Source organism: Manis javanica, chromosome 7, assembly GCF_040802235.1.
Source record: "Manis javanica isolate MJ-LG chromosome 7, MJ_LKY, whole genome shotgun sequence".
Lineage (NCBI taxonomy): Eukaryota > Metazoa > Chordata > Mammalia > Pholidota > Manidae > Manis > Manis javanica.
In genome coordinates this window covers 138,013,034-138,023,381 of record NC_133162.1, presented here as the reverse complement: position 1 = coordinate 138,023,381, position 10,348 = coordinate 138,013,034, and the positions used below count along the sequence as shown (strand labels likewise).

General features: G+C 50.6%; 1 protein-coding gene across 4 annotated transcripts in view; it reads left to right on the top strand.

Annotated features, from left to right (window-relative positions):
• The first annotated feature begins 6,480 nt into the window (after positions 1-6,480).
• The window catches only part of CNTNAP5 (contactin associated protein family member 5), a 597,575-nt gene continuing 593,707 nt past the window's right edge, over positions 6,481-10,348 (top strand). For all 4 annotated transcript variants that reach the window (XM_073241652.1, XM_073241653.1, XM_073241654.1 and 1 more), the window contains exon 1: positions 6,481-6,775. In XM_073241652.1, coding sequence (XP_073097753.1) covers positions 6,694-6,775 — 82 coding nt within the window. In that variant the 5' untranslated portion in view covers positions 6,481-6,693. The remainder of the gene's footprint in view (positions 6,776-10,348) is intronic.

Sequence of the window (10,348 nt, the reverse complement as noted above, 5' to 3'; positions counted from 1 at the left end):
TGTTTTCTGTGCCGATTTAAGGCAGAAGGGTAAAAGGACATAAATGCTAAGGGTTAGGTACGTAATGAAATAATCCTTTGAAATCAACTCTTCCTCCTTACAAGTAGTTTATCTCTTGAAAAACACACATTTGGCAAATGTTAGTATTTTGTGTAAGAGTTTTCACGGTAGTGGTTGTCACACACCTTCCGTCTCAAGGTCAGCCTTACTGACTCCGAGGTCAGCGGTGCACCCGGAGCTGCTGGCACCCAGAGACCCCTGGCACTGGTCATGAGTTCTCTTTCAGAAGCCCACTAATAGCAGGGTGACCTCAGAGGCCACTCTTCCCCGAGAGACAGAGCGGGATCACAGTGACCCCGCAGAGGTTCTTCCTCCCAGTGGGAATCCCATCGGGGTCGGTCACGTTTGAGCTCAAACGAGCAGGTAAACTTGCCCACGAGTTAGTGGGTTTATCTCACACCTGGGCCTGTGGGTGCCCAGCAGCGGCGCCACGAACCGCGAGTCCAGCGTCAGAGCCTCTGCTCTTCCATGGAACACCGTGGGCTTTGAGCCCCGTCACTCACATTCCACGAGTCTCAGCGTCCTTGGCTGCCAAATGCAGCTAACAATCCTTCCCTCGGAATTGCGCTATGAATTCTGAAAGAGAAAACCAAGTCAAATTGCTACTGCAGTTGATATTTAAAACATGTTCCATTTTCCTCCAGAGAGCCTGCCCAGCCATGGCTTAAACAACACGGACAGCCATTGCCCTGGAGTAGAAGTGACTTGGTATCATAAGCCCCACGAAGTGTGTCTCTTTGCTTTTCGCCATCCCCTTTGTCCCCCAGTCGGCTATGGCAAAGGTGAACTTCATGCCCCCGTGGGACGCTGCCCCGGCTGTGGGGAAATCTGTGGGGGCAACAGGACCTTACCCACACTCTTCTCCCTTTTCCCAGAGAAGAAAGTCTCTCTTGTGCCTGAGTCTATACTGGTGGGAGCTGGGCCACACGGCCAGCACCAGGAGCCATCCTCGCAGGAAGTGGACCATGGAGACAGGCCAGCCACGCTGTGACTCCTCGGTTTCACAGTCAGGAAGAAGCTGGAGACGCTGTGGATCGAGAGACCAAGAATGGTGGCCAGTGTCTTGGGTATCACAGGATTGGTTGTTTCCCACACACACTCACCACCTGTGTCATGCATGCTCTGTCCGCACCTGCAGGCGGTGGGGAGTGTAAGAACCTTGACCCCAGGAGCAGGTCATCTCATCAATGGACCTATTTAACCAAAAGTAAATGGTGGGAATCCCGGCACATGAGTGTTGGTCAATAAATTAATGTTGGTTGGTTGAATTACTGTGGTACTTTTCAGTAATGAATTGTGCATATTTCCCATAGAATCGGTAATCTCTTTAGGTATTTGCATGTATTTTTACTCCAGGGATGAATTGGCAAGTGAAATATATGAGAATTCCAGGGGATAGGGGCCAAATAAATTTTCTTCTTTGGGCCAGGATGTAGTATTTATAACTATGTCTGTATAACAAAAATATTTTTACATGTATAATTCTATTCACTAGGTAAAAATACCTAAGCCAGGAATTATCACAATTCATAAATTTACAGGTGTGGAAACTGAATCTCAAAGACACCAAATTCTATACCCAAGGTCTGATACCTAGTAAGCTCAGAAATCCTTTCATTAAACCTCTCCAAACAGGCTTCTTCTGACACATGGCGTATATCACAAATGACTTCTCAGGGGTTGTAGGCAGTACTTCCTTCAGAGAGCCAGAAATAAGTGGAGAAGAATGATCCTTTTTTGACATGTTTCTGGATGTAGCATGGCTGGATTTATGCTAATATAATTATATGGATACTCTGTGGGTGGACTTGCAAAAAATACAGCCACATATTTGAGAAATATGAGGCTAGAAGAATGAACTATCAAGATGTTATCCTAAATTGTATTCCCATGGATTTTCCATCTAATTAACATCTAGATTTCCAAGGTAAATAAGGGTAAATACTCCCAAATGGACCTTTTCATATGTAACATTATTCATTCATCAAACATTTCTTGAAAGCTTCCATGTATGCTGAAGACTCAGAGATGCACACTAACTGATAAATTCCTCTTGAGAATCTACTCAGAGTTAGGAAAATGTATGTGAACAGAAACGTTACACAGTTAACAATGAAGACTGCCAGACAGCAGTGCTGGCTGATTGGACTTGAATGGCAAGTGAAAAGCAGCCGAATGAAAAGCAGCTGTGTACAAGGAAGGACGAGGAGCAGGTGTAAATAGCACGGCAGAGTAGCAGCTAAGAAACACACATTTCACACAGAGGTACTCCAAGGTTGCCCTGTTGGCGGGAGGGGGATGATAGAAGATAACATGTTTGGTTGCCAAGGATCACTATTGTGGTGGACAAGTTCGATGCTGAGGCATAACGAGGGGGGGGGGAGGTAGTGGGAGAGGTGCAAGGGAGTTTTTCTGGACGTTTAGCTGAAGTCCATGTGCCTAAATAAAAACGCCCACTCTGTTGCAGGAGTAGAATTCTGCCTTCATTATTTATCCTAAGATTTGGCTTTCCTGTGAAGGCGAGTACACCTGACCAAACCTGACTTGAATAACAAGCTTCATGGCCCAGGGTGACTCAGATCCCTTCACCCCCAGAGACAACTTCGAGTTTTCCTTCCCAGAGGAAGCAATCTTTGCCCACTTAAAAACTCCTGTCGCACTTATTATCTAAGCCATTTGGCACTTGGTCACATGCCAACTTGTTATCTTAACTTTTTAATGTGTTTCCATCATATTTTCCCAAATCATTTTTAGTTCCATGAGGGCATGATTTCCCCGCCCCCCCATCTCCTACACCTACAGGTGTAGCATATCTGGCCATAAACTGGAAGGAGGGGAAGCAAAAAGAAAATAAAAACATTTTAAACAAGAAATATAAAAAAAAGAAAACAAACTTTCTGATACGTCAATATTTTTAAGAACTGTTTTGAAGATATGATAGAAGTTTACATCCTTCAGTCATTACGACAAATTATGATATGTGAAATCGAAATGAGCCGAAAGAACTGAGACACAAAACAGAGCAGCCTCCGCGGGCCCCGTAGACTTTGCTCCGATACGTCCCGAGGGCCCGTGTGTCTCAGTGACCGACTGGCTTTCTAAAGGCAAAGGTAACAGAAAGGAAGGTGTTCATTTCCAGGGGGCCACTCTCTCTGCAGATACTGTCAAAATCTGTCTCCCCTTCGGCTCCCACGCCTCTGCACGCCTCCCAGGACGATCGCTAAAACCAACGGGATGCTTGTTGACTACTGGAGGGTTGAGACTCCAGCTGATGAATGATTTTCTCCCTCGGGCTCATCAAAGGGAAGGACTTGGGAGACTTCAGGGGAGATGAAAGACACCTGAAACTCAGCACTGTGCGCCTCATTCCTTTTTTAAGATCTCAGACACAACGCTGTCTAGAGCAGATGTTCAGATCCATCATGTCAACATGTAGACATTCGAGGATTTCAATCACTCCTTTCCCCTCCGCACTGTCCGTGCATCGTTTCTAAGCCTCTTCAAAGCAAGTGCTCTGGGGATATGAGTTACTTTCACTATCAAGTGAGATGGTGGGGCGGGCGGAGGGGGGGGGGTGACTCAGCCTCTCCTTCAGCATTCCAAAGGTGGATTTATCAAACTGAAAGGTTTACTGAAGGATCTCAATAGGTAAATATCAGTCTGGCTAAAAACCATTTTAATAGTGATTAATATTCTACAGCTAATAAAAACTTGAGGGCAAACATGCCCCAGAAGATGGCATTGTTTACACTGTTCTCTAAGAGGAACAGCTGTTTACCCCTCGCTACATTCAGAGCAGCCATATTCTTACTGAAATGTTAGCAAATCTTAGACAAATGTCTGCTCTTTAAGGCTCAAAGTTGCTGAGAACAGGTGTGTTGGAGAGAGAATAAAAAGCTACAACTGTAAATAGGACTTTAAATTAGGTGCAATTTATATACCATACCCTAGGTCTGCATACAGGACATCTAAATGCAGAGTCCCAATGTTTACTAATAACTTGAAGATCATTCACAGTTCGGGGGCTTCATGTAACACATTTCCCTGATTGCCTTTCAAGATATATTCCAAGCACATCTTACTGACACGGATACATTCATTTTAAGTCATTCTGCCAGAAAATGAAGCCAACATCTTCCATAATTTTTGAAATACTCTATGTAAATATCTCTGGAGCAGTGTAGGTGGAATGAAGCAGTGGAGCTGCGACCTCCGTGAACAAGGCCTGTGTTCTCAGGGAGCCGTTTTCCTGTTTGTAGCAAAAGCCATCTAGGACTGTTGGGAAGGATGAGGGGCGAGGCAGCAGGATTTTACAGCGGGATTGGCTATAAATACCTCCTAGAGCTGAAGATAAGCATTTCCTACCATCAATAATTCTCCTCCTAAGTACATATTTGAGAAAAACTAGGACAGGTACATGATTGTACAGTTTATACTGAGGAAAAATAAACCTGGAAATAATCTATAGATCCATAAAGGGAAGAATTAATGAATACATTGTGGCATATTCATAAGGTGAAATATAATGCAGCAGCTAAAAGGAGAGTCAGGACTAAAGTATTCAAATGCATAAATTCAAAACATTGAATGCTGAATAAATCGAAAGTGTAACCCCTTATATATTGGTTAAAGACAATCTAAGCAATTCTATATATTGTTTGGGGATGTATATATGTGTGGCAAAAGTATAAAAATATATATATGGATGAAAAGTGTTTACTTGTAAGTATGGTGACAGATGAACAGGTAAGCATGCAAAAGGGACTTCAACTATATTTCTTTCTTTGAAGAATGTCTAAGTGTTAAAGAATACACAATGCTGGATAATGGTTTCTATTTTTTCCAAAAGCTCTAGGATGACTTGAACTGGCCACACTGGTGCTTTTTAAAGTTGGGCTCCTTGAAGCCCACAGCAGGCAGACGCCCCTCATGTGCCCGTCAGCACAGCAGCTTTGGTATTTTGTGATTCTCCACCTCCTGGGCGTGGCCTTTCTCTTCCATGCATTGGGTTGCACGACCATCTGGTAACTAACGATGATTTTTCAGTTAGAAGCTTAGAAACAAGAGGGCCATTTATTTACAAGTGAGAGGACCCTCAGAATCCTTTCCTTTCCAGTAAAATAATGGTGTCACTGGTCCACTTGCCATTCAACAGTTGGGATCCCAAAGACGTGAGCCCAGGGCAACCGACCCCCGAGGGGAACCTCAGGATTCACGCGGAAGCTTTCTGAGCGGCAGCTCGGCCTGAGGACCAGGGCGCGTCAGGACCTGTAGTGCAAAGTGGGTCTGCCTGTTGGCCGCCTCGGGGAAGCAGGGAGGGAAAGGGGGGCACAGCTCCCTCCGAGGTGGCTCTACCCCCACTGTAAGCTTCCCCGGAGAGAGACCAGCAGGCCCTTCGTTTCGTTAGGTTAAGGTTTGGCATCTTTCTGACGGCTTTCCAATAAAAACAGAGGAAACTGATTTACTGCAAAGCAGGGGAGCCCCCAGATGTGAACGAGTAGCCAAGGACAGAAGCGGGGTTTCCAGCAGAGCGCCCCCCCGAGGAAACCCGACTTACTCTTCCCTCCCTTTGCAACTGAATTCTTCCTGCGGAGCCCTCAGATTTCCAATTCTAGAAGCACCGGCACCTGCCCGGCCTCTCATTCCCACCAGGCCCAGTTTGTGGGTCTCTCGCTCCGGCGCCGGGGACCCTCCTGGGCTCCGCAGCTGGAGCGCGGAACGCCTGACCGGCCCTGCCGGCAGCCGCGAGCCCGCAGCCGGGAGGGAGGCGCGGGCGTGGGGCCGGGCCTGTGCGCACGGGGAGCAGGGGAGCGGGCAGAACGGGGCCGCTCAGTCGGAAGCCCCCGTCCCACACTGGGGGGCAGGCGCGGGCGGCGCGATGCCCTCATTCAGGAATTCGTGCCCCGTGTCTTCTCCCCCAGCGCGCTGCAAGGCGCCCCCCCGCGAATTCCTTCAGCCAGCGCGTGGTCGCCCGACTCCGGTTAGCAGCCCCCCGGCGGCGCTCTCGGCACCTCCGCGGTGCCTGTCGGTATCTCCTCCGGTCCCCCAAAGGAGGGTGACGGGGGGGGGAACGGAGGGGGCCTCCCGGCCCCAGGTGCCCGGCGCGGCGCTGCGCTGGAGGTAGACGCCCGCCAGCAGGACCCGCCCAGGCCGCTAACCGAGGAGGCCGGGGGAGGCGGGCACGGGGAGGTGAGTGCGGGGTGGAGGGAGCGCGGGGGGGAAGGGGGCACGGGGAGGGGGAGGGGAGCGCGCGGGGGGCGTGGCCGCGAGGCCAGGCGGGCGCGGGGAGAAGCGTGCGGGCGGCGGGCGTGGGGAGGCCCGGCCGGGGGAGGAGCGCGGGGCGGGCCTGGCCGGGGGCGGTGCCGCGCGCCCGCCGCCTATAAGGAGCCGCCCGCCGCCCGGAGTCGCGTCCAGCTCCGGCGTCCGACGCGGAGGGAGGCTCCCGCCGAGCCCGGCGCCCGCGGCCGCAGCAGCCGGGTCGGCTTCGCACCTGGGGAGGCGCGCGGGGACGGCGGGCGCGGCTGCGGGGACTGAGGCTCCGGGCGGGACCGGCCGCGGCGCGGGATGGAGTGAGGCGGCGGCGGGCGCCTGCGGAGTCGGCCTTCCGCCGGGGGGACCGCGTCCTCGGGGGCCATGGGTCCCGGGGCGCGGCCGGCCAGCGTCCTCGCCCTGCTGCTCTCCGGCCTGTGGCACCTGGCGCTCGCCGCGACGAGCTGTGAGTACCGGGGACGGGGACGGGGTCCGCGCTGGGCACCGCGGGGCAGCCCGTGCGCGTCCCAGAAGTTAGCGGGGCCCTGCCGAGCCGGCGCGCCGGGTGTCCGCCCGCCCGCGGCCCCGGAGCTCGGCCGGGTGTTTGCCCCGCTGGCCCCGCCGGCTCCGGAGCGCCCGACCGGGTGTTTGTCCGGGGGCCGAGCGCGCAGGGAGGGTCCGGCCTCCGCGGCGGGGGCCGCGCTGGTCCGGACGCGGCTGCCGGCTTGTGCGGCGCGCCGGAGCCTGGGGCGCGCGGCCTTCCCGCTCCCGCGGCGGACGGCTCCCGTGGGGGTGTCTCGTAGCCGGTGGGTGTCGGTTCATAGGGTTGCGAGTTTCTGGCCCGAGCGCCGTGGCCCAGGGTGGCCCAGCCACGAGATCCACGGCTGCCCGTGTTTCGGGAGGACGCTCCGATGCGCACCCCCACCCCCCAAATCCGCCTGCCGAGACGCACGGGGGATGTGCCTCTGCCCGGGCGTCCAAGCCCTGGGCTCGGCACGGGCAGGGCATTTAATTTAGAGGCAGGAAGGAAGGGGTCCGCCACCTGCCCTGGGTTTTGAAGAGTCCGGTTCGTCAAACTTGAATCCATCGCAGGAGCCACCCGAGCTTCAGGCTCAGCTGCTCGGCTGCCTCTCTAGGCAGGGAAATGGAAGTTTTTTCCAGCCCTGGAAACTCCCAGATGAGAAAGGATGCCATTAAGCCATCTGTGTTGTTTCCAGAGATGGTTTGTCCGGGTTCCCCAAGCCCCCGGGGTCGCCGCCCTGCCGTGTCGTGTGTGCCTTTGCCCCATCCTGCACCTGCCGGGTCCGAGGGGACCCCGAGGGAGGGAGGCGCGAGCAGGGCGAAGTCACTCAGGCAGACGGTATTTCCTGAACACGGTGCGTGGCCAGTGTTGCCGGGATGGGAGTTTGGGGATCCGGACTTACAGCTGGCGGCACGGCCTTGCCAGGATCCCCGTGTTCTGAAGGAGGCGGGGAGGGCAGCCTCTCTGAGGCCGCAGCCGAGGACCCCGGTGTGGAGGTCTTTCAGAGGCGAGGTACGGACAGCTTTGAACCCACTGTTCCTCTCCCCCCTCCCGCTCCCCTCCTCCTCTTTCGGAAGTGAAATCGCTCCCACGGTGCTTTAGAAAAACACCTCGGTGGTTTGGGTTGAGGGAAGTTAGGCTCGGGCTGCGCTCGGCTGTTCCCGGCCGCTAGAGGTCAGTGTTGCCCAGTGATGCGCGGGTAGCTGGGGCCGAGCCCTCCTTGTCATTTAGCACATTTACCTCTGAAAGAAGTGAATATTTTTGAAGACCCACCGGGGTGAAAGAGGGAATAAGGATGAAATAGAGTAGGATTTGGGCTTCCTTATGTAGCGCCTTTTCTTAAGAGCAAGGAAAAAATATAAATTGTAGAATGGCATTTTCTGTAAATTACTTGAATTATGGTTGATATGTTATAATGTTCCTCATAAAATGTAAATGGCATGGATTTAAGGCTCACGCTTACCATTACTGATGCAGCAAAAAAGCTAATTCTGAACACTGAAAATAAAACTTTGTGATAATGAGGTTTACTATTTCATCAGGGACAGTTGAATGTCCCTGTTTCCAGTCACCGTTTCAATGGTAGGGGCACTGCTTGCTGAATAATTTGGGGTCAATGGTCTTAAAGAATAACGGGGAATGTTTTTATTATGCTGAATAAAATGTGTTAATTCATTGAACAATAGACTAGCTGCAGAGATTACTTCTGTACTAGGTGCATCTTGCTGGGCTTCAGACCTGTGAGAAGAGCCTCTAAGGAAAAAAAACCATTAATGTTGCACAATTCCCCCAGCTTTCCATTTTCTGCACACTTTATTCATTAAATGTAGGGCTGTGGTTTATCATTTATCTACCATACATTAGCATTTATATGCATGTGTAGAGAAAGAGAAACCTCCTTTCCCGTAACAAAGTTGCTTAAGTTTCTGGATTATCTGGAGAGTTTCCTTTTGCGATTGTTCTTGCTGTGTTTTGAAATAAGATTTCATGTCATTTGAGACTGTGGCCTTGAACATGGATTATTTACCAGCGATGCTCCGTGGTATTCAGTATGTATATATATATATATATATATATCACATGTATACCTATGAACGTGGTCAAGGAAAAACAATTATTTCCATTTTTCTAATACTTGGTTGCTGTTGTGTGTATGGTGTGTGTGTGTATGTAAATTTTCTCATGATCTGATCAACATGGGAACGAGAAAAAATGAATGCTTATCCAATTACAGGTTTTAAAATTTGTAATTAAAATTGAAGTCAGGTTAGAAGGCCAGCTACATACAGCATAGATATTATGAATCTGTGCAGAGAACGTGATTAGCCACCAGTAATAAAAACTCTGCAAATCCCCACATTCCAGATTTTCAGGATATTAAACAGCTACACTTACTTTGGGTTTATGCTGAGGGGGTTAGTTAATTTCAAATGTAGATATGATAGGCCAGTGTTAAATGAAAAACCCGTTTTACATGTAATATCAACTCCTTTGACACGAGGAGAACACGTGACTTGATAGTTGGTTAAAGTGAAGCCAGGAGTTTGCAGTGCTCGGGACACTGGCCTAGATAGGCTACAGCTGGAGAGTCAGATGCCTGTCAAGCTGTGCAGCCTTCAGGGCCGCAGGTGGGGGGCTCACGCCGCCGGCGGTGAGGTCTGTGTCTGCTCCCAAACAGATCAGCCCCCACCCCCACCCCATAGGTTACCAAAGGGCATCTTTAAGTACTAGCTGTGGTGGAAGACTATTATAGTTGCAGAACTTGCATTCAGAAGAAAGAGGGATGCCTGGGATACTAATGGGTCACAATGCATTATTTTTAACAATAATCAGGTGTTACTTGATCATGAAGAGCCTTTATTTTGACAAGTCACTTTGAATGGTCTCCAAGCTTCTTATCTGATTTTTGCTTCATGTTAGGTTCTAACAGCAGCCTTGGGGGAGAAATCAAAGACTCCTTTTTCTGGTCCCTCATTAGAGGCAGAACTTCCCCTAAAATATACGAGCATGCCAATCATATTCATAAAAATGGTCACATAATGAGATGCAATATACCTTGCCGTACCTAAGCTTGTGCACAAACCAGTCAATAGGCAGCATTATAAATACAGATGGGCTGGCTTCCCAGCCGGGCCGTATTCGTGGGACACTGCATTACAGCTGCGGGGGGTGTTCGCACAGCTGGGTGGGTTTCTCAGGGACAGTCCCAATGACCTCCCTTCCCTTACTCTTCATATAGACGCCGTGTACAAGCCAGATTCGTTATGTCCACACCTGGAAAATGTAAATGAAAACTGAGATGAACAATTTCCAACACAGGGTACAGAATTGAGAAAATTGGGTTTCATAAGCGTGACCTCACCCCCATTCTAAACTGAAGTTTTCTTGTTTTGCTGATCCTCTTCCCAAACCCTTTTCCTCCTTAGTGGTACTCTGTTTTCTTTCACCACATTGCTCTATTACTTCAGTGCCCGTTTGTTACAAAACAAAGTAATGTGACGTCGTTTGAGGTGGTCT